At 31.3% G+C, this 26,357-nt stretch overlaps 1 protein-coding gene across 1 annotated transcript in view; it reads right to left on the bottom strand.

Moving 5' to 3' along the window:
• klhl10 (kelch-like protein 10) overlaps positions 1–24,747 on the bottom strand; it is a 70,152-nt gene extending 45,405 nt beyond the window's left edge. The window contains exons 1-2 of the mRNA XM_085812919.1: positions 24,611–24,747; positions 8,465–8,689 (exon numbers count right to left, since the gene is read on the bottom strand). Of these exons, the coding sequence (XP_085669045.1) occupies positions 8,465–8,613 (149 nt within the window). The 5' untranslated portion in view covers positions 8,614–8,689; positions 24,611–24,747. The remainder of the gene's footprint in view (positions 1–8,464; positions 8,690–24,610) is intronic.
• Between the last annotated feature and the right edge of the window lie 1,610 nt (positions 24,748–26,357).

Raw genomic sequence — 26,357 nt, 5'->3', positions numbered from 1 at the left:
TTTGAAAACCACTGTTTTAACGTATTAATTTCCTCAATTTTTTTCAGTTTAATGTGTTTTCAGTTCGAAAACTTATCCCATCATATTTATTTCACTTTTGCTGCACAACACAAAGAATATAAAAATCTAAATGCTCAAGACGAATGTAGGTAGATTTTTTAGGTATTTAAGCATTCATATTTTATTTCATATTACAGGGCTATAATATTTGATGGCAACAATTTGAAAAGTGAAATGAACATTTCACTTATTTAACCGACGCAAAATGCAGTTTTGAAATTAATATCCCCTTCTGGGCTAACGTCCTTTTGGGCTAATAACTAGTTGTTAATGACTAAATATTTGAAACTGAGGCAGAAAAGCCATGCATTTCATATAATTTTCAGCTCATTATAATTATTCTATATAAAGTTCAAACTTTTATAAGGCACACAGCAATGGGTTGATACTAATGACCTGTTTAAGCAAATCAATTTAAAATTTTATTCAGTACGTCTTTGCGCAGTTAGTAGCCCAAGAATAAAATGTAAATAAAGCCTTGCAATAAAAAAATTTTAGAAATATAAAAATTACACGATTTTCGGAGAGATTATTTAATGTCTAATTCCGACGAATATATCAGCTGCACGAATAATTTCCTTGTTTCCCTTCATGTGTAACCTAAATATGAGCTAGTTTCTATTAGAGTCCACCCCAAAGGTATCCCTCTCTTTAGACAGAATGTCCTCGTATGCTTATTGCCTCGTACTGAATTAAACAAACAAACGTAACAGAAGGAATACCTCTTTCTTTAACAGAAATGAAAGAAAAATTTTTTGAGAAATAAAAATTTATCTTTAAAGGTATTATATTAATAAATATGAAGAGAAGTGAAAAGCAAAAGGATAATAAATCAGATTGTCAATAATCAATTGATGGTAGAACTAGTTTTCTCAGGAAATATTTTTCCGTAGTAGAAATGCATGAATGAGAGGTATTTTGATCTCATAACTGTAACAGAGGTATCAAAACTTACACGCGATAACTTCCGATTTCCTATTTCTGACTAATGAAAAATTAATTTCATTGGATTAAAGTATTTTGCTAATGAGCAGGCTAGCATTTTTCTACCATTCCTTCAGAAATATCTAGTTTTGAAAACAGAGCTATTTCAACAATTCTGGTACCTAAAGCAAAACCAGGCCTTTTAAAAATAATTCAAGAATGTAGTTTATCTCAATAATATCAAAATTCGGAATCTGTGTTAAGAATATTTTTAACGCTGCCGGTTATCAAAGTCAGAGTAAAAGAAACTTAGAAAAACGTAAAATAATATAAATAAATAAATAAATAATGGTGGCAACTTTCTTTTAGTCCAAAAAATCCTTCAAACATTACTGCATACAACATATTTTGAAAACAATTATTGTGCATTTTATTTCATTAAAAACAAGAAATATTTAAATTACAAAAGGAGCTTGATTATTAATTAAACAGTTTTATATAAATTGTAGCACTATTTCTATTATTTCACTGTTATGTGCTATCTATGAAAAAGATATTTTTAATGCAAATTTTAAAATAGTAAATTATTATATGTATAAAATTTCTGAATACATAAAGTTCTGAGTAAACAAATATTCTAGGAGTTATGGTATGATTTTGTATAGTTACTTTAGTTGAGCACACATGTGTACAGATACAGTTAATTAGTAACTTTGATTATGTACAGAGGCAAAAATTTATCTCTTTGTCTCAGGTGAAAAAATATCAAGGCACGGCTCTGATTGCTGCTCTACTTAATGAAAATAACTACTCCGAGCTATCGTACTTCCAGGTAAATGGAAAACAAAGTAGATTGAGGAAGGGGAACACATGCCTCAAATAAAAAATTAAAAGGTAAAACACAAAACCAAAACGTGTGTGCTAACTATTGATGTAAAAATAATGGAAAAATCAATCAGAACGTCGATAAATAGTCATCCGTTAAATAATATTTAAATAAATTCGCTTTTTATCATTCTATCATTATCTTGCCTTAATCCGAACTGAAAGACGCTAGTGCCTCATTTGCTTCTTCCTCGTCTCCAGCTCTAAAACAAGCAGACTTTAATGACACTTACACATTAGGGGCACAACTACATTGGCACAGTTTGGCGGTTTTTTACAGGAAAAAAAAGGTGATTCGGTGATATTTTGGGATTGCAACTTACAATGGATATGGTTACCTAAAGAACTATTGCTCCTGAATTTGGTGACTTCTGAAAATTTGCGATTTCTACTAAGCTGGTTGCGCTTTAACTTGCAAAACAAACACCTCTCAAGAAACACATATAATCTTTGATTATAAACAATTAATTACAAATTATAAGAAAAATATTTCAATATTAATGGAGTTATTTTGCGCTGCAGAAAGTACAGTGTTTCTTGGTACATATGTTACCGACAAAGTTTGAAATCCGACGTTCTGTAGAATGCCTGGGCATTGCATATAATGCTTAAAACTAGCCGGCAATGTATGAAACAATTCATATTTCACACATTTCCACATTTCTAAGTTTCTTTTACTCTGACTTTGATAACCGGCAGCGTTAAAAATATTCTTAACACAGATTCCGAATTTTGATATTATTGAGATAAACTACATTCTTGAATTATTTTTAAAAGGCCTGGTTTTGCTTTAGTTACCAGAATTGTTGAAATAGCTCTGTTTTCAAAACTAGATATTTCTGAAGGAATGGTAGAAAAATGCTAGCCTGCTCATTAGCAAAATACTTTAATCCAATGAAATTAATTTTTCATTAGTCAGAAATAGGAAATCGGAAGTTATCGCGTGTAAGTTTTGATACCTCTGTTACATTTGTCCATAGAATGCCAAATAACGGTTGAAATGCGGTTTAGCCCACTGCTTGGCGATTTTTTTTCAATGGGCAATAAACGCACCAACATAAGCACATTTTCACCCCAAATGACAAACCGGTAATGTATGAAATACATTTCTGATTCATTTCGAAGAACCGAAACTACTTACCAGAAGTATATGATGTAAAACGGCCAAAATGACTACTAAGAAGGAACTATGGAACTACTGGCTGCTTAATCGCTAGGATGTGATGTTTGTGGAAAATAAAAGTACTCTGTTAAAGAAAGCGTCGGTACTGTTATATATGTAACTGTAACTGTATCTATTATTATCTTTAACCATAAATATAGTATAGTAGATGAGCAATGTAGAATAAACGATGTTTGTGTACATCTTGTAATCATCACTGAGCACGTAACCAACACATATAAAATACAACACATGGCGCAGCTTGTCGTTGATTAAAAAAGAAAATCTTTTTTGAAGAACCATGCAGGCTCGGTAAAGATGTTCTAAACAAAAACATCATGGGAAGTTGTTTACTGTGAAATCGAAACTTATATCGCTGGTAAGTGAGTTGTTTATTTTTATTGGAAGTGGCTAAAAATACGTATGTATAAACTATTTAAAGTTCTAAATTAAATATGGATGGATTAAAGCCACGAAGTAATCTAAGTTTCGAAGGAAATTTAAGCGAAAATTGGAAGAAATGGAAACAAAAATTCCAAATTTATATGTTAGCGTCTGGTGGTATTACTAAATCACCTGAAATTAAAGTAGCTATTTTATTGCATATAATTGGTGAAGAAGCACTTGAAAAATTTAATATTTTTAATTTAAGTGAAGAAGTTAAGAAGGATGTTGACAAAGTAATTGAAGCTTTCGAAAATTTTTGCATACCGAAAGCAAACGAAAGTGCATATATTTTTCTGTCGAACACAACATGTAGGTGAATCGTTTGATGATTTCTTAACCGATTTAAAGAAATTAAGTAGCAACTGTGGATTTGCAGAATTAAAAGATAGTTTAATAAGGGATAGAATAGTAAGTGGAATTCTAAATAAAAATCTCAAAGATAGATTATTAAGGGAAGATCAGTTAACATTGGAGAAATGTATTAAAATGTGTAAAGCTTCTGAATTAGCAGAACTTCAGCTGAAAACTTTAACTGAAGAAAATAAAATAGAAGCTATCAAACGTAATAAATTTCGACCTTCAGAGGAAAAACGTCAGCCTTGTAAGAAAGACTTTCATGTGAAACAAAAGCAACAAAGTACTAAATCTTCTTCAAACTATCAAGGAAATAAGTACAATAATCCAAAACCATGTAGAAAATGTGGAACTTTTCATAAGTTATACAACTGTCCTGCTTATAATAAGATTTGCTTGTACTGTAAAAAGAAAAATCACTTTTCTAAAATGTGCACTTATAAAAATGTTAATGTTGTACAGAATAATTTAGAGCATGAGTTACATAATAATGGTAATGAATATATCTTAGGGTCAGTAGAAGATATAAATCCATTTTCTAAAAATAAAACCGAATGGTTTGAAAAACTAAAAGTAAACATATCTAAATATTTATTTGTTAAGTTGGATACTGGAGCTCAGTGTAATGTGCTACCATTGCCTAAATTTAAACAATTAAATTTAAGAGAGAAATGTTTGACTAAATCAAAAGTCACTTTAAATAATTACAATGGTACTACGATTGATGTAGTTGGAAAATGTAAATTATTATGTGAAACATCGAAAGGGTCAAGGATGAAATAGAATTTCAAGTTGTAGCATGTGATAAAACTGTTCCAGCTATTTTAGGTTTACCTACATTGCAAAAATTAAACCTAATACAAAGGATTTTTACAGTAAATCCTGATTCTAATGAAAGGTTACCAGAACTTTTAAAAGGATATCAAGATTTGTTTAAAGGAACTGGGAATTTAACTGGATATACATATCATATTAAATTAAAACCAGGAGCTGTTGGTAAAATAGAACCCTGTAGGAAAATTCCACTTAGCTTATTAAATCCATTAAAAAAGGAATTAGCAAGAATGGAAAAAGATGGTATTATAAAGAAAGTTAACCAACCAACAGAATTCGTGAATTCATTAGTGGTAGTAAGGAAAAAGGATGGAAATTTAAGAGTGTGTTTAGATCCTCAGCACCTTAACCAAAATATACTGAGATAACATTATCACATACCAACCTTTGAAGAAATTTCATCTCAAATGACAAATTCAAAGGTCTTTAGTATTTTAGATGCAAACAAAGCATTTTGGCAAATTAAATTGTCAGATTCAAGTTGTGAATTTACTACATTTAACACCCCGTTTGGTAGATATTGTTTTTTGAGGTTGCCATATGGACTCAGTTCATCACCAGAAGTTTTCCACAGAAGTTTTTCTGAAATTTTTAGTGATTTAGAAGGAGTTCAAATATATATAGATGACTTATTAGTTTGGGGTAAAGATAAAAAAGATGATTTAAGATTAAAGAAGTTGTTGGACAGAGCCAGAGAAAAGAATGTTAAATTTAATTTAAATAAATGTAAATTTGGGCTGAATGAAGTGAAATATATGGGACATATATTTTCTAAAGATGGTTTAAAACCAGATGAAGACAAAATTAAGGCTATTCTAGATATAAAACCACCAAAAAATATGAAAGAATTAGAAACTTTCCTAGGAATGATTACATATGTTTCTAGATTTATACCTAATGTATCAGAATTGACATCATGTTTAAGAGATTTGTTGAAAAAACAAGTTATTTGGAACTGGAATGCAACACATGAAAAAGCATTTAGAAGACTAAAAGATGTCTTGGTAAATAAACCAGTTTTACAGTATTATGATATAAACATGCCAGTAGTTTTATCTGTAGATGCATCTCAAGAAGGACTAGGAGCAGTCTTACTGCAGAATAATTTACCAGTGGCATATGCATCTAAGGCATTAACAGATACACAGAAGAATTATGCTCAAATTGAAAAGGAAACTTTAGCTATTGTATTTGCGTGTGAGAAATTTCACCAGTATATATTTGGAAAAATATTACTGTGGAAAGTGATCATAAACCACTGGAATCAATTTTTAAAAAGCCATTAAATAAATGCCCTGTAAGACTACAAAGAATGCGTATAAGATTACAGCCATATCAGTTTGAGATAAAATATAAACCAGGAAAAGAACTTTTTATAGCGGATGCATTATCAAGATCATTCACTGATAAAGGATCTGATTTCTTTGAAGGAGAAATAGAAGCTCATGTTGGATTAGTTGTAGAATGTATACCAATGTCTAATGGTAAAATGGAAGTTTTTCAACTGGAAACAGAAAAAGATGAAGAACTACAAGTTTTAAGAAAATTAATTAAAACTGGATGGCCAGATGAAAAATGTATGGTTCCAGAACTGGCAAAACCATATTTTAACTTCAGAGAAGAACTATCAGAAGCAAATGGATTAATATTTAAAAATTCCTGTGTTGTTGTACCAAGAAGTTTACGAAAAAATATGTTAAGCAGAATTCATTATGGTCATTTAGGAGTAGTAAAATACAAGATCAAAGCAAGAGAAATATTATATTGGCCAGGAATGTCCAAAGAAATTGAAGATTTGGTACTGAATTGTCAAACATGTTTAAGTTTACAAAAAGCTAACACTAAAGAACCAATGATATCTAAAGAAATACTTAATGGTCCATGGGAAGTATTGGGAACAGACCTCTTTTACTTTCAAGGAAAGGATTATCTAATAGTTATAGATTATTATAGCAAATATGTTGAAATTGGACATTTGGAAGATTTGTAAAGTGTAGCAGTGATAAAGCAATTGAAATCAATTTTTGCAAGACATGGTATTCCGAAAATAGTATATTCGGATAATGGTCCACAATATAATTGCAGGAAATATAAAGATTTTGCAAGAAGATGGAATTTTGAAACCAGAACTTCAAGTCCAAAATACCCACAGTCTAATGGAATGGTTGAAAGACATATTCAAACTGTCAAGCGAATGTTAGAAAAAGCTGTAGTTGACAACAAAAATCCATATTTAGTTTTACTGGAATATCGTAACTCTCCTATTTCAGATGAAATTAAGTCACCTTCAGAATTGATGTTTGGAAGAAAAGTAAATGGATTGATGCCTATAAAAGAGAATTTCATCCAAGCTAAACGATATGAAGACCATAAACAACACTTACTGAAGAGACAAACCTTACAAAAAAGTTATTATGATAGGATTAAAACCACTGAAAACAGGAGATCATGTTTACATAAAAGAGAAAGGGAAAAAACTAAATGAAAGAGGGAAAATTATAGAAGAAGCAGAAAGACCACGTTCATATAGGATTATAAGAACAGATGGAAGAACTGTAGAAAGGAACAGAAGAGACCTTCTTAAAGGAAGTAATCAGGAAGAGTTTGAAATACAAAACAACTATGAGAATGAAGTTATAGATGAACCCGAGATACATGAAAATAGTAGGAGCACTACAAATTTAGATGTGCCTGTAAGTCCTTCAAAATCTAACAGAAGTGTTGTGTCACCAAATAGCAAAATAGGTATAGTATCATCAAATTTTTCAAATGGACATAACTACGTCACTCGATCTGGTAGGACTGTTAAGAAACCTTATTATTTAAAAGAATATGTTTAATTTTACTACTATTATTATTTTTTATAAAAAAGGGAGATGTTATATATGTAACTGTAACTGTATCTATTATTATCTTTAACCATAAATATAGTATAGTAGATGAGCAATGTAGAATAAACGATGTTTGTGTACATCTTGTAATCATCACTGAGCACGTAACCAACACATATAAAATACAACACAGGTACTATGCAGTACGTTGAGTTATTTTCAGTATTTCATGAAACCTCATTTGAGCACTGGACACGGACGTGACAGAAAGTTGAAAGAATGTTCAACAAATTACAAAAACTTTGCACATAATGCTATTGAGCTGTACAGCCGCTTTTGTGCACCCTTCCAGAAAAACAAAAAGGTATTAAAAAAAGGCCATTTGATGTGAAACATATAATTGCTTCTGAATATAATTTCCGTTGTCCGCGTTGTATCAATATCATCTTACTATTTTGTTGCATATGTCGAAAAATAATTTTTTAATGGCACTAATTAATTTTTCAAAATAGCATTTGTATTTCTGAGGAATGACCTCTTTTAAATAATAACCTTATCATAACCTTTTTTTCGTACTTTTCCTAAAGAGCATTTGTCATTCTATAGAATGCCTAGGTATTATATACAATGCCTAGGGAAAGCATGTAATAATTCTCATATTTCATACTTTGCCTAAAATCGTCCGGCGTTGTATACAATGCTTAGGCATTCTATAGAATGCTGGCGTTTCATACTTTAACATATGTTTTATATAAACCGTTTGCCATTTAAAATCAAAGCACATTACTCAATAGTACTATCTTAAGCCTGATATGTTCTTTAAAAATAATTTCCTGATCATGGACTATAAACAATTATAATAATCAAAAGTGAATTTTGGCAGCAACTCTTCTACATTATCCTGTTTCAAAACTAATACTTTTTATTACATTTTAGAGAATTATTACTTTTCTTTTAACATTCTTACTTGTGGATCGAAAATGCTCCTCCATCTTCTGTGTGAAGCACAGCATCAGGTAAAAGCACTGACTCTCGCATTTCAGTCCATGTTTCCAGACAACGTGAATTAATCTGTGCTATAGACTCCTCGCTCAAACATAGGGCAGCTGTTTCCATACCATAGCAATTCAGATTGTTATTTTGTTTTTCCCCTTTCTTTTTTTAAAAAGTCATAAGAATTCTTCAAAATAGTCTGGAAAAAAAAAGAGTATTGGTGATAGCTGCTCCTCTCCGATCACAAAGAAATCAAGAAGATAACTATCTTCAACTAAATAAGAGTTGACGGTATTTAAGGATTAATGATTCAAATGTTAACTGTACACTTGATTAGATAAATTACAATTAAAAAAGTTTTTTTATATAACAAGGTTTAATTTAAAATGGGTATGATAATTAATGCATTAAAAGAAGAAAATGTTTTATCTTAGAGTTTAATTGGACTAATAGATTAAGTAATTCTATTAACAGAATTCATCTACAATTTTACATCTCGAATATTAAAAGCGTGAGGCGCCTGAATAACAAAATCTACTAATTTAATTGCATTCTCAAATGTATAAACAATTATCTTTTCGAATCTCCTATTAATTTAATTGCCCTGTTAAATGCATAAAGCCATCGCCTTTTTCCTTCCTTGTACGAAGTATTGTAATCACGAAAACTTTCGAGTATCACATTTCAATGAAAATATCCATTTCAACCGCTCTCAAAACTATTTGAACGATGTTTTTGCGTGATATCTGTACGTACGGACAGAATAAAGAACTGTTTTTGCCAAAAAGGATTGTAAACTGGATTTAAATTGGATTCAAAAGAGATTTTTTTCCTCGACGTACGTATGTATGTATCTCGCATAAACTCAAGAACTATGGAATTTTGTATATGGCACTGCTGTAACATGTAGTTGTGCACCTCCCTTTTTCGTTGAAATCGGCTACACTAATCTTATTTATATATATATCCCCACTCTGTTACCAGCTCGATGAAATTAGTTATGTTGGTAAATTGTGCATTTTTTGCTTTAAAAATGATTGAATTATGCTGCTTTTATGTCCTGATTGAGGATTTTATGCTTTTAGTTAATTTGCATGCAATAGTTATAGAATTATCAACAATTTAAAAATTTAAGAAACGCGTTAAGCCTAATGTACCGCCATTTGTTTACATCTCAGTAGAAGAGTGAATTAAGTCAATTTCTGCACTTTCAACGTCTTTTTGCTGAGTGGGACAAAACGTAAAATTTCAGTTTTATACATCAAAAAATCTGCCTTCTACTTGAACTAATCCGAACTCTAATCCGAACTGCTTGTTTTGGGGTAGCAGCTTTAATTTTAATTGTAAAAATTGTTTTTTTTAACTGTTTTAACGTTTTAACCGCATTTGGTGTTTTATGCTTTTCTACATTTTATAAATTTTAATGAAGATGTATTAAGATTTTATGTATTGTTGCTTTCTTGGGAACTGAATTAATTGAATGAGAACTATATGTCTAATGAAATTCGAGGAAATAAGTTTAAATGATATGCATCCAAAAATGTGCATAATTTAATAGGCCATACAAGGAAGTCAGGTGGTGTCCACATCAGATTTTTTACTTTATCATAGGCTCCCCACTCTTATTATTCGAGATATAAAAGATGAATTCTGTAAACAAAATTACTTGAACTAGTATTCGCATTAACCTAGACGATAAATTGTTTTCTTCTTCTAATGCATTAATTATCGCATCCATTTTAAATAAAGACTTATTGTAAAAAAAAAAAAAAAAAAAGCAATAAATTATAAGAAAATTATGTAATAAACAAAACTAACTCAGTGTCATTCAAAGATTGACATAATCGCTTTGAATATACAGTTTCGGAAATTTGATATAATAATGTTGCGTTGCTTACAGGTTCGTAATACACTAAAGTGACCACACGTCCCGATTTTGGCGGGACAGTCCCGCTTTTTGGAGGACTGTACCGCGTCCCGCTTTTTAGAAAACATCTGCATTTATTTTAAATGTACTGCAAAAATATATTATCTATTATTTATTAATTATTATAGTGACTATAAAGAAATAAAAAAACATATAAAACGCATGCAGAGTAAACTAAATTAGGCGATGTAACGAGTTAGATTTACTCGGCGGTGTTCGATCATTGTCGTTACGTCTCGTCAAGGAATATGTATTGTTAACGAAAAAACATTATCTAAAGAGCTATTTCGCTATAAATCACAATCAAAGTTTCAGATCAATTGATTGTACGTTGCAAATGATCAAAACATTGTACGACAAAAAATTTGCATGTGCAAGGACAAAACCCGAAACAATTATTTGTAATGTTTTTTCACCATATTCGTTTTCACAATTGCAGAAAGAATTAGATTAAATGCACATTTATACCCATATATTATGATGCTTCCAACCACAAAGACTTAAAATTATTTCTCACTATTGTTAGAATTTTGATCCAGAAACAGAAATTAAAATTAGAATATTAGATTTTGTTTCATTTTCAATTGAAATTTCACAAATAATTTTTGATTCAATAAGTACTATTTTAAAAAAGAATAATTTGAACAATTATTATTGCCTATGGTGAGGATAGTACTAATGAAAATTTTGGTGGAAAAGCTAGAAAGAGGCATCAATAACGTTTTTACGAAACTTAACGAACGTTTGAACCAAAAAAATATTCGAGTAGGTTGTGCAGCGCACATTCTACACAATACTATTCAAACAGAATCTCACTTGCTTCCAGTGGATGTTGAAAATATTATTCCAAACATTTATTCGTATTTTTATATATATACTGTGCGTGTCGAAAGTTTGAAGGATTTTTGTGAAAACGCAGAAACCTAATATTAAAGAATTATTGGTTACAGCAAAACACGATGGCTAGCTCTTCTACCAGCTGTAGAAAATATTTTTAAAATACGCGAACCATTTAAAATCGTGCCTTTTATCACAAGATAAATGTCCAAGAATAATGCAGCTCTTTTTTGAAAATGACACATGATAAATTTAGCTTCAGTTCATGCAAACCAAGCTACATTATTTCACAATGCTGTGAAAATTATTGAAGGGGACAAAATTTCAATCACGGAAGTGTCAAATGAAATCAATAATTTAAAAACAAAATTGCGAGAAAGAATTGTGTTAAGTTAGAATATAGCGCCACCTATTGGATAGGGAGAGAAACTCTCACTTGGCCATCTGGATTCGGCTAAGCAACATGCCAGAGCATGTATTAGATCTGAATAGTTAGTTACTGTAAATAAATTAGTTAGTTCTTTTGCTATACAGTCCACTTATTAGTTTAGAATCATAGTACATGGTCCGTCGAGCCGGAGAAATGAACAAAATGCTGGCATTAGATAGAAACAAAACTTCGTTAAAAGCGAAACTAACTAGGTTAGAAAATGTAGTGAAGGAATATGATGATAGTTCGAATAAGAATGAAATTCAAATAAAGTATAGATCCCTTCAAAGCATTCAAATGGATATTAGAAACTTGAGGATTAGATATTTCGAAAGCGTTGATGAAAAAAATGTCACAGCCATCGATGAAGAAATCGCCGAAATGGAAGAAAGAACGGAAGTTCTAGAGGTAAGAATTATGGAAATTCTATCATCTATAGCACATTCTGAAAATGAAAATGATTGTAGTAAAATTAACAGAAGTTCAGAAACTCTACTATTTAAAGGCTGCATTAACTGATGAAGCAAAAAATCTTGAAACTGTTGATGATACTTTTAATTCTCTATTTAAAGCTCTTCAAGATAGGTATGAAAATAAAAGAATATTAGTTGAGACGCATTTAAAGTCAATAATGGATTTACGTACTTTAACATTCGAATCGTCAAAAGGAATAAGATATGTAATAGATAATATTACTAAAAACGTTAGGGCTTTGAATGTTTTAAAATATGAGAAAAATAATTTATCGGATATTCTGTTATTAAATATCGTACTTCAGAAACTAGATTTTGAAACGCGTAAACAACTTGAACTCAGCATTAATGCTACGGAAGTTCCTACGTTTGATGAATTAATTTCGTTTTTAGAGAAAAGATGTCAGTTATTGGATAACATTAACCGTAATGCTAATAAAATGAAATATCCGTTAGAAAAAAATTCGAAATCAAAGGCTCTGATGGTTAAAACCGATAGTGTTTCGATTTGTGTTATATGCAAAAATAATAATCATCCACTGCATAAATGTGATTCATTTTTGAAATTAAATCCAAATCAAAGATATGAAATAGTTAAAACCCATAAATTGTGTCTAAACTGTCTCAGTAACGAGCATTTAATCGCAAAATGCAATTCTAAGTTCAGATGTTCGGAATGCCATAAAAAACACCATTCATTAATACATCGCCTGCTGAGAAATGGCGCCATTCAACATAAGTTAGACAAAACAAAAACGGAAGGAGCGAGTGACGAAATTATAAACAAGAACGCAGATGTCTCTAATAAAAATCAATCAAGTTGTCTTTTGACACACAGAAAAAACGTGTTATTGGCGACTGCAATAATATATATTTGCAATTCCGAAGGAAAAAGAATCCCAGTTCGCGCAATACTTGATAACGGCAGCATGAGTTGTTTCCTGTGTGAAGGAGTTGCTAATTTGTTAAATTTAAAGAAAGAAAGAATTTATGCATCTGTATCCGGAATTAATGAGAACGTTATAAATATTAATTATCAACTAGATGTACAGATTTCGAATAAGGATTTAACATATGTAAGATCAGTTAATTGCTTGGTTATTTCTAAAATAACCAATGTAACTCCATCAAGGTGTTTAGATGTGCAGTCATTATATATTCCCATTGATATTGAATTGGCGGATCCGCAATTTGGAACACCTAACAAAATAGATATGTTACTAGGGGCCGAATTGTTCTTTGAGATTTTAAAAGAAGGAAAATTTCAATTAGAAAATCAACCGTTGATATTTCAAGAAACAGTTTTTTGATATATCGCGTCTGGTGCATGCAAGAGTGACTCAGAAGTAAATTATTGTGGTTTAGTTCTAAATAGTGAAGAAAGAGTTGAAGAAATTTTGCAAAGATTTTGGGAAGTTGAATCCATTGAAAATATCGAGGATGCTTTGAGTGAAGAAGAAAAATACTGTGAAGAACATTTCAAGCGTACTCACTATAGACAAAATGATGGAAGATACGTAGTTCAGTTACCCATAAAGGAAGGTGTAGAATTAGGAGAATCGAAAACGCTGGCTGAGAAAAGATTGCATCAAGTGTGGAATCGACTAGAAAGTGATTCGAATATGAAAACATTATATAAGAATTTTATTAAAAAATATAAGGATCTAAATCACATGGAAGAAGTTCAAGAAATTGAAACATCGACTTGCAATTATCTTAGTCATCATGGAGTTTATCGGCCAGAGAAAGCCTCTACCAAGCTTCGCGTTGTGTTTAATGCATCCGCGGCTACTAGCAATGGAAAGTCACTGAACTCAATATTAATGAAAGGGAGAATACCTCAAGAAGATTTATTTTCTATTATTATTAGATTTCGAAAGTACAACTATGCATTAGGAGCTGATGTTCAGAAGATGTACAGACAAATACTTATTGAACCATCTCAACGAAACCTGCAGTTGATCTTGTGGAAGGAATCAGTTGGTAGTCCTGTGCAGACTTACCGTCTAAGGACTGTAACATACGGAACAGCAAGTGCACCATTCCTTGCAACAAGGGTCCTGAAGCAGTTAGCAATGGATGAAGCGACAGACTTTCCTCATGCCTCAAGAGCCATACTGAAGGACTGTTACGTGGACGACATTATTACTGGAGCTAATACCATGCAAGAAGCCAAGGAGATGCAGACACAGTTAACCTGTCTTCTAGAACGTGGTGGAATGCAGTTACACAAATGGTGTTCAAACAATCCAGAATTATTGAAGAATAAAGAAAGTGCTACTCAAGATTACTCCTTTCAAGTTACGGATAAGCCTCAGATTACAAAGGCCTTAAGAATGTCATGGAATACGTCTACAGACTGTTTTTCTTACGATCTAAAGGTACCTGACTTTGAAGAAACAGGCACGAAAAGAGATGTCTTATCAACGATAGGTCGCCTGTTTGATCGGTTAGGTTTAATTGGACCTGTTACGACAAAAGCTAAAATATTTCTACAAAAACTTTGGCTTCTAAAATTAAATTGGAATACACCTCTTCCTAAAAATTACTCTGAAGAATGGAAGGCATTTCTGCATAGTCTCAAAATAGTCAACGATTATCGCATCCCTAGATTTTTTTCTAGCCAATGGATTACAACAAATAGAAATTATAGGATTCTGTGATGCTAGTCAGAAAGCCTATGGGGCTGCAATTTATGTGAAATGTATGTCATCTTCAAATGAATGTTCATCAAGACTTCTGTGCAGCAAGTCTCGTGTGTCACCTCTGAAGTCAATTACCATTCCTCGTTTGGAACTTTGTGGTTCAGTTCTGTTGGTAAAACTAATGAAAAAAATATTAGAGGCCATTCAGCTACCTATTGTCAAGGTGTATTACTTCACTGATTCGTCAATAGTATTAGCATGGATTAAGAAGGAACCTTATCAACTAAAGACATTTGTTGCTAATAAAGTATCTGTTATTCGAAGCATGACTGCGGTTCATGAGTGGTACCATGTTAACACTCACAATAATCCAGCTGATTTGATATCACGTGGAGCTGAACCTAAAGATCTTCTTCATAATGATTTATGGTGGTATGGACCAACTTTCTTGACTAAGGAGAGGTTTTTGACTAATCCTTGTGAATTAATTTCATCTGATATGGATGATGTGGAATACGTCAAAGAACTCAAACTTAAGGATAATGACTTAGTTAATCTAAATGTGAACTCTAATTCCCTTGTTTTAGATCATATTCTTAACATTAGTAATAACTATATTCGTATTATTCGTGTATTAAGTTTTGTTTGTAGATTTATAGCCAATTGTAAGGGAAAACATTTAATAGGTTCTCTAACTGTTAAAGAATTGGATGACGCTGAGAAAATCATTATCAGGTATGTACAGTTACAGCATTTTAGCAAGGATATTCTGTCTTTAAAAAATAAGAATTGTGTTTCTTCCAAAAGTGAGTTAAAATTTTTATGTCCATTTCTAGATAATGATTCTCTTCTGAGAGTAGGAGGCAGACTTGCCAATAGTAATCTTAATTACAACCAAAAGTTTCCTTATGTAATGCCAAAAGATCATGTATTTACTAGATTAATTTTTCAGTATTACCATGTTAAATATTTACATCTTGGTGCTCAAGCACTATTGCATCAGGTTCGTAGTAAATTTTGGGTTATTAATGGTCGAGATGCAGCTCGAAAGGTTGTACATGAATGTGTAACATGTTTTAAGATTAAACCAATTGTATGTGAACAACTTATGGGAAATTTACCTAGTGAGAGAGTTAATCCAGAGATTGTATTTAATACGTGTGGACTTGACTTTTCTGGTCCATTCCTCATCAAGTATAAAAATCAGAGAAAGGGTAATTATGCAAAGGTGTACGTTGCTATATTCATTTGTTTAGCTACTAAAGCAATACATTTAGAGGTAGTAACTAATTTAACCACAGATTCATTACTTGCTACTATTAAAAGATTTATTGCTAGACGTGGAAAATGTAATACCATAATGTCAGATAACGGTACTAATATGGTTTGTTTCAAAATCAAAACTGAAAAAATTGCATAGTTTAGTCCTTAAATCTAATTCTGATACAGCAGATTTCTTAACATCTGAAGGTATAAATTGGAAACTAATTCCACCTAGAGCACCAAATTTCGGTGGTTTATGGGAAGCAGGTATTAAGTCATTTAAATACCATCTTCAGCGTACAATCAGCAGTTATAAATTAACTTTAGAAGAATTTTGGACTGTTGTCACACAGATTGAAGGTATTCTCAATTCTCGTCCAATTTTACCCCTATCAACAGATGCAAATGACTTTGAAGCCTTAACGCCGGGTCATTTCTTAATTGGACGTTCCATTACTTCATATCCTGAACCAGATTTGTCTCATCTTACAGATAATAGACTGTCTAAATGGCAAGTTATTACCAAGTTCATTCAAGTTATTTGGAAACGTTGGCAAACTGATTATTTAAATCATCTACAACAACGCACCAAATGGTTTATTAATAAAGAAAATTTAAAGGTATGTTAGTTGTGTTAAAGGAAGATAATCTTCCTCCATTTAAGTGGTCTTTAGCTAGAATTCTAGAAGTTTTACCTGGTAAAGATAATAAGGCCAGAGTTGTTAAAGTGAAAACATCAAATGGTGTGTTTATTCAATGTATTAGTAAAATTTGTTTATTACCTATCCAGGATAATAAGGCTTAGTTTACATTATTATGTTCTTATTGAAAATTGTGCTTTACATTAAAATGGAATTGTTTAAAGAATAAGTTCGATTGTAGCATAGTGAATGTTTATGTTCTTAAACGTTTATAATATTTTATATTATATTCATGATGAAAGATTATCTATTAGCTTTCATATTGTATTGTAGAATTAGTTGTTCTTGATTTGTTAAATTGTATGTTTGTTTGTAATTTACATGTTGAAATTTGTAATTTCAACGGGCGGCGGCATGTTAAGTTAGAATATAGCGCCACCTATTGGATAGGGAGAGAAACTCTCACTTGGCCATCTGGATTCGGCTAAGCAACATGCCAGAGCATGTATTAGATCTGAATAGTTAGTTACTGTAAATAAATTAGTTAATTCTTTTGCTATACAGTCCACTTATTAGTTTAGAATCATAGTACAAATTGATATCGCTTATCTTCTTTAGTTATTCGAAAGGACATGACTAGGTTGGAAGAACAAGGTGCCATTAAACGACCTCATTTTCTGAAAGAAGTCAGAAATGTTTATAATTGCTTGGAATATCTTGAAGGACGGACAGTTCAATTAGAGGATATTAAAAACTTTCATTGGGTGACATTAAAAAAGGAGATTTTATGGGATTATGTGAAAAAATCGTTTTAATATATTAGTAACAATTTTCCGAAAAATAATATTTGCGAAAATGATTTTTTTGATGAGGTGTTTTGAAAATTGTAGAACTCGTTCTCTCCTTTCCAGGAACAAATTCAGCAAGAGAACGTGTTTTTTTCTAGTTTCAATAAAATATGGACAATTGGAAAAACGCAGTTGAACATTAAAACTTTAAAATCTGTATAAAGCCTAAAATCTAATTTGACCAATTCATGTGAGAAATTTCACGACATTTTAATAAATTATCCGAATCTATTGCAAAGTATTCACTCGGATAAAAAATATGACCGTGAAAAAAATCATAATTTTTTTAATAAAATATTAAATTAATTTAAAAAAGTAATATTCAAATTATTGTTTTTTACAAATATTTTTATAGTTACCAATAGTTAATAATAAATATATTTTTGTATAATATATATTTTTGAATTATTGGTCTGCTTTCATAACTAAATTATAATTTTCGGTACTTTTCCGTTTCGCCGGCGCAATTCTCGCCAAGCAGACTTTAGAGCAGACTTGGCGACAACATGCAGTATACACATAAAAAATGTTAATTCTAAGAATTTTTTTTTTTTTATTTTGAAGGCATAAACATTTTAATATGGTTTAAAATTTTGTAAAAAGCCAATAAATAAAGACAATAAATTTGTAAAAAGACATTAATTTAAGAATTTACTATGATTTCATGGTTCAAAATCCTGATTCGCCGGTTCGTATCACGTGACCCCAAGTGATCTCATCTCACGTAAACTACGCTACTAAAATCTAATTCGCTCAGTAATTATCTACATTAATTTCAAGTTAAATCTTAATTTGGAATACAAGTTTAAATGCAAGAATTATTTCAATTCGTATGAATAGCTTACTCAGAAATTATGTAAAACCGCAGTGCTTTACTTCGCTAGTGCATTCTCATTAGAATTGATGAATTTAACACTTGATTTCGCCTTCGGATGAGCGGTGTAATTGCGTTCTAATTGACTTAATTACCGTGAATTGTCTTAGGGGATAAAATTTAAATATCGTGTAAAAATTCTATATTATTGTATGCTAGTATTGAAAGAAACAATCTGATAAGAAATGGCTTCAACTTGTTTTGAAACTGAGGCGTAAAAGGTTACCAGCGAAGATATTCCGTCTGGCATCAGTTAAACCATTATTGGCGACTTTATCGTTTGCGCCCGCAAAACGGAAAAGTACCTAATTTTCATTTCATTCCATTTGTCCCGCTTTGTATGAATGAAAATGTTGTCACTTTGTAATAGATTGAATGCACATGTCAGATAAAAAGTTAATATAATTTATTCTTATTACAAGAAATGTAACAAACCGCCGCTGGAATATTCTTACAAGCTTTCGCAATATCAGGCACTAATAAACAGTGGAACGCAAATACATTAAATAGAAAGCAATACAATCAGTAGCTATACTTTAAACTGCTAAAAATATTAAAATACAACGCAATTCAAAGATAAAGCTAATTCATATATCTCAGTTAGGGCGGAACTAAAACAAATCGCAATAACAGTAACTAAGCTAACTGAGCTGAGATGTTCTCTCTCTGGCGTTTTATAGCTTTTAATCGGTCTTGAGAAATTTCCGATAATTTCTTTGCTTCTTGAGATTTCTTGAAAGCAAGAGAGTAGAATTGCGGTTACAGCTAACACAGTAGTCAATTAAATTTATTCAAATTAAATATAAATTACCAAGATAAACTTTCAGTTAATGCTAAATGCGCGTGCTCCTGTATTTTTACTTTTCCGGCAAAACTTTGTCATAAAATTCGTCTCGCGCTGCATTGCACTGGGAAGAAAACAATTTTAATTTTAATTCTACTAACATTAGCTATCTGAATACAAAACTCGTAACAATAACAATGTTATAAAGAGAATTTTATTTAAGGATAAAATGCAAAAAGGAATATCACCAATTCGTCATTAAATGCACCAAAATCGTAAATTCAAAAACAATTTTTCCATGAGAAACGCTTTTTCCTCCCGTCTGCTTAAGACTGCAGCACATTTTTTGAAACATTAAAAAATCGCTCTTTAAATATTTTTAACCATTCTTGTTTTAAAACGGAAGGAAGGAAAGGTTTCTTTTTTTATCTGTGAAAATTCTAAATCTTTATACCAGATGAATTTTTAATTATTGAAAGTTTAAAATCATGTACGTCAAACAGTCGAAAAAATTTGAGCGATTGCCGAAAATTCGCCAAAAATTCAGAAATTAAGTTACAATTTTCATTCGAATTTCATTTGAAAGATTTCTTTCTGCTCTATTCCATGGTGCAAATAGTGAAATTCTGATAAGTTTAGTTCGTTCATTAACTCAAGATATGTGCGAAAAATCCTTCCCATATTAAATAAAAAATAATTAATCAAAGTTTGAAAAAATCGCTTCCCCACATTGGATGAACAGTGTGTGTACAAAATTTGAACTTGATGTTATCAGGAAGTAGGTTAAAAATCGAAGACAAATTTTACCCACAGTGAAACACCATGAGTGAACTAAATAAAAGCTTATTTGTAAATAAGCTTATTTACAAATAGTTTTCTCCTCTTTTGCTTCGGTGCAATGGCGATTTCTGGCCAAATTTTGATAAAAATTAATCACCAAAACCGTCGCCAGTTTGGCGATATCTCCCCAATTTAGCCAGATATATACATTTACTCAATATCAAATAGACTTGCCTCGTGTAATCTTATTTTTCCGAAGAAGCCTCGTCGCTTTCCAATATTTCATATCGCAATTATGCAAAAAATACTACAGTTTCATATATAATTTTTGTATACATGTAACAAGTTATTCACATATATGTAACATTCGTGACAATATAATACTTTTCTCGCTTCTCAGTAAATCAAAATTTATAAAAATTTTACCGAAGAAGAATAACACCATTATTAAGAGCGAAAAAAACGAATAACACGTGAAATACTTATAGCTCATCTCGTGCTGTAAGAATTATGTGTGATGGTGAATTAACATTTTTACGAAAAAAGGAAAAGAAAATAGTACTCGGAGCCGTGGTTTACTCGGAGCTCTTCTCATCACGAACAAACCGTAAATTTTCGTTCATAGAACTCCAACCATTTGATTAGAGATTTATCGATAATCATGGCGCCATTTATAAAATGGGAGCCATAATAATAAGGAAGTACGAAAATGTAAGTAGAATTACGAAAGTTATAAAAAACTATGCATATAATTTACATACAATTGCGGATAATCTAATATGTGGCCTTAAAAATTATCGTTCTAAGTTGCAAATAATATTTTTTTTATTCTGAAAGTACAATTGACTTTTAATAAGAATTTCTCGCTCTATCACTTTTTTGTGTGTGTTTCCTGCAAAATTATCTGGAATATTCTAAAATAGTAGTGAAAATTTATAACCTTAAAATTCCTCTTTTGTGAGTTACGAAACAGTGTTGCGTTAAATAGATACAAAATTTACCTTTAAAAAAAGCACGTAATAATTTATGTCCAATGGTGAAAAGATATTTCACTACATCATTGATTTCATTAATTTTTCTGTTTGATACTTATTGTTATCTAAGCCGCCCAACCAGGATAATAGTTACTAACTCCAACAGCCATAGAGGACCCGGATTCGAATCCCGAAGAAGGCATGGATGATTGTAAATGTATAGTGCCTGTGGGACATGGGAGTACTCTAAATATATGACAAGCCTAAAGTTCTCTCGAGAGATCGCTGGTAGAAGAAGAGTAGGAGACACTCAGACCCCTTCCCGCGGGGGGGGGGCTGTTTTCCAAACCTGTGATGCTCTGATATCAGACAAGCGAGATCAGTCACAATTCAGATAATAGGTTAAGGAGGTAACATTATATTTATTTTGGGTTGATCTTTGGATTATGGTAACTTTGCGATTTTTTGGCGAAAATTTGGCGACCAACTCTGCTACAGCAACCCTCTATTTTTTTTTCCGCCGCCATTTTGTCTTCAAGAAGTAAAGACATGTTTCTTTTCTTTTTATTTACTGAACACTTTTTCCAACAATCTACTAGCCAAATTACACTTATACTAGAAATTTTATCTAACAAAACTGCTTAATCATGACAAATATTCACTGCAAAATTGGGAAAAAGTGCACAATCGGAAACTCCTTGCGCGTTTTTCACAATAACACATACACATAAACCATGTACACGTCGACTTATTTTTACTTAAAAAAACATCCCAGAATTGCACAAAAGTGGCATTGCGCACACTCTTCACTATATCCATGTACACTGCTTTTTTCTCATAAATTAGAAAAATTTCACGAAAATGCATGACAATTTTCTGAATCTTTAAACCCGGTAAAAAGAACATATATGAAATTACCTTATCGCGAAAAAGTATATACCCTTTCCAAATATGAACATTTCCACGTATAAAATAAATAAAATATCCAAAAACTTTTACCTCTAAATTATCTATTATATTATAAACGTCACCAACGAATTCATACCGCAAACATTACAAATACTTAGTGTCAAATATTTAAATTATTTCCATGCACGTTTACTTCAATTAAAACGTATACCAAATTCCTACAAACATAAAATTCACAAAATAACTATCATTTAATTAAAATATCACTAAACCATGTACACGTCGACTTATTTTTAATTAAAAAAAACATCCCAGAATTGCACAAAAATGGCATTGCGCACACTCTTCACTATATCCATGTACACTGCTTTTTACTCATAAATTAGAAAATTTTCACGAAAATGCATGAAAATACTCAACGTATACTACTCAAACATATTCCAAAATACTACAAACATATAACTCACAAAATTACGATCATTAAATGAAAATATAATTAAATTAAAAAACACTACTTAAAATATAAATAAGCACATACATTAAATTAATAAAAATTAGATTACAATCCTAAATACTTTAAACTAAATCATTGCTAATAACAATTTCGAAATAATACCATTTTGATTTATTTACTCCTTACATGCATAAAAATAATATCCTCAAATGATTAAAAATACTAACTTGCCTAATCTTCTTCAGAATCTTCATTACGTCGCTGCAGTACTACTGCTAATTTCTAAATCCTAAATCCAGTAGTCAACTGGAAGTCTATTCACCAAGTAATAAGAAATTAATAAAATTTCACCTATACTCAAACTACTTTCAGCAAACCACGTACCCTTCCTTACACTCCTTTTCACAAAATGTCCATTTTCACCATATTTCTTGCACGGCCATTTAAACTTCTAATATCCTTCCTTTCACACAATCTCAACTTATTATTATTATCAGATAAACGCACTAAAAATTTAGAATTCACTTTACATAGCGCCATGCAATCCGAAAATTAATCAACACTATTTCACACAACACACAATGAAGCTTTTCCAAATTAACCCCGCCCACCAGCGGCCGAGCGGTAACGTCGCTGAACACTGGTAGTTCGGTCCGAGGTTCGAATCCCGCGAACGGGCTGGCTGCATGGGTGTTTTCGTGGTTTTCCCCATGTGTAGCGTGTATACGAGCCAGTTTCCCTTAAAAAGTCCTCCACGAAGGCATCCCTCCCTTAAGGCAGATAGCCCTCGAGTGCTTTGCCGTAATTTAATAAACCAAATAAAACCAATCAAATTAACCCCCTTTTCCGATTAAAGAACTGTAATTCGTCCATTAATGTCACGTTTCAAACAACACAGAATATAGCTAAATACGAAATTTCCAGATTTCCCCCCTTTTCCAATTAAACAACTGTAATTCGTCCATTAATGTCACATGACATATCTCATGATCTCTCATTTCCCTCACACAAAATAATGCGTAATCGGAACCGAGTGCTTCTCACATTATTACCAAAGTCCTAGGTAGTAACCTTTATCACCTCCAAAATGTCGCCAAACTACCAGTTACCATATTCCAAAGATCAGCCTTATTCTGTTCGTTACAGACTGTAACTTAATGTCTTGTACAAATTCGGTCTAAATATTTATTTCATGCTATTAAAAATATTTTATTTCTAATTAATTTAGTACTTACATATTGGCACAATTTCCGGACATTTTACAGATGAAAAGAAAAATTACTGATCGGGTACAAGTAGACGATCTTCGCGAATTTTTTTAAAAATATTTTTAAACTATATATTTTATAGTAATCAGGTCAACATTATTAATATACCAAAAGATAATTCCTTTTAAAATTTTTTAAATACAAATTTAAATTCTTAAATAAGGATTATGTGATACATTAACAAAATAAACCACTTACATTTTTCGGAAAATACTTCCATTAACTAGGGCAAAATTCCTAGAACTTTGGAGATATCCTACTTAAAAAGCAAGAATATGAGATGACTACTCACAATAATAATATTACATCATAATATACTGTTCATTATCATACTAAATTTTTTAGCATCGTTTTTCTTCCAATATATACAGCGATCTGTTTTTTGCTTTAAAACATCAGACAATTCCAGGAACTCTGTATTGCGCACTGCCTATCTACCAGATACATCTTATCGATGTTCCGTTCAGCGATTTTGTGACATAATATTGTATTCCTGCAGAATTTTTTTCGCAATTTCTTCCGTAGCGGGCAAGTTCGACAAACAATATTTTAAAATCGAACTGAAGGCAAAAAATATCACGATTTGCCTATAAAAAGCGTTGTAACTTTGAAGACAACAAAAAGAACTATACGTAATTGCCAAAGTTTACTTAACTAAAGGACTATTATGAAAATGGTTGTTCGAAGAATGTTTATGCGCTTATTAGCCAGAGTTTGAGCCGTTCTGAAATATGATGAATCCTACTAATTTGGCTGTGATAATATGTATTTGCAATTAATTTTCATAAGACTGCAGCTATTACCTAAGCAGCCGAACATAATAAAAGGAAAAAAAAAGGAAAATTTACATTAAATAGTATAACAAACAGGTAAATTCTTGATAAAACGGCAACCTCTCTTAGTCGCCAAAATTAATAAGCTTAATTGTTTAGTCTGTGATATGCAAATTTCAGATGTCAGCCAAGACCTTGGTGGTTGTTACTTGAAAGAAGTACCAAAAAATAGTTAATTACCTTTAATCACATTTGGATAAGAATTTTAGCAGGAACAAACGTTCCAAAACCGTGGACACTTTACCGTCAAAAGCAACTGTCACACCGGCATGGACATCCTGAAATAGTAAACAGAAAATAAGTTAGACAGATTTATACATTGCCATATTGTTGAAACTCTCGTCATTAAAACTATTACCAAACAGCACGTGATCTGCGCATGCGCGCAGGCAAAATAAAAACAAAACTATGACTGAACTTTAGAACTTGTAATGGGCGTTTAAGACGTAATCAGTAACTTCTCTTTGTGTTATGTATATAATTAGTTAGTAATGTGATTTGTAAATTAAATATCTTATTGCCTTAGAAGGCCTCTCTTTTTTAGATGAGTATTGCCTCTGATGTATGTAATTAATAAAAATATTCCCGGGCATCATTTATGGAAAAGAACGAGAAAGATGATCGACTGAAAAGGTAAGCCTTTATTCTAAGAATGATTATCTTGTTAACCATAACATGAACAGTATATTATGATGTAATATTATTATTGTGAGTAGTCATCTCATATTCTTGCTTTTTAAGTAGGATATCTCCAAAGTTCTAGGAATTTTGCCCTAGTTAATATTATAACTACTTTGCAGGCAATGCTATCGACCAGCAACAGGTCCTGACAAGTTTATGCAGATATCTTATGCAATACTGTTTAGTCCGATTATAGTGTTTGGCTGATACAAGTGCATTGCAGCCATGGAAGATATGAAGAGCAATTGTTTTCGTTTTGTAGACAGAAGATGCGAAACCATCAGAAATTGTTCAACGTCTGCGAGGAGTATTCTGTTCCCATATTTGTTCCTGCATTTGAAAAGAACCTTTACAGGATTTTCGATTGAGAATTTACAATTATAAATAAATAATAAATAAATAAAAATAAATTTACTATAAATAAAAAATGTACTATAAAAAAGTAGATTAAAGGGACACCCTTTTGAGAACTGGGTAAAATCCTAGTATACGGTGCAGCCTTGGCGCGACTTTGAAAATTATCGCCAACACCAAAAATGATCCAAAGAACGTCTACATATATACTATACACACATAGTATATACTATGTTTAACTACATATTTTCTTTCAATGACCCGTTAACTACTCATCGTATATGTCCCGTTTTTACTGCTCATCGTAAAATCGCCAAAAGTAGCCAAATCCCGTGTGCACCGGATACTAGGATTAAACCGAGAACTGGCTTAAAATTTTAGTTTTTCGTTCAGATACCTGTATTCAATTAAATAGGGTTTATGCTTTGTCATATTGATGAAAATTGACAAAATATTGAAATTCCCTAAATTCCTAAAAATCTGGAAATATCCCTCGTATCTACTATGAGATGCTTCTTCGCACTGTGTGTAACATTCTATTTGGTGTTATTAATACAGATTTATTCTTTTAAACATTATGAAGAATTTGGAAACAAATAATTTCGAAAGCATTGAAGAAAAATTTAAGAAAATACACTAATGATTGCAATGAGTAATCTATAGCAATCTTCTTCTAAGCATAGTTGCTTAACTGCTTCCAATTTGAAGGTAACAAACAGAATTAGATTCGAAATACTAACTGAAAAACTGAATAGTAGTTTATCAAGTTTATCAATGACAAAAACTTATTGGCATCTACCTTTGTGAAAAATTCTTGTTTCATTTTAAACTTATAAAGTCTAGTTCTCTTAGGAAGACTATTGAAGAATTATCTTCTAGATTTGGGAAACAA

Source organism: Stegodyphus dumicola, chromosome 3, assembly GCF_044657685.1.
Source record: "Stegodyphus dumicola isolate Sdum_Otavi_A_Nest chromosome 3, ASM4465768v1".
NCBI classification, from domain to species: Eukaryota; Metazoa; Arthropoda; class Arachnida; order Araneae; family Eresidae; genus Stegodyphus; species Stegodyphus dumicola.
Note: the sequence above shows the minus strand (reverse complement) of the source record. Positions and strands in the feature narration are given on the sequence as shown.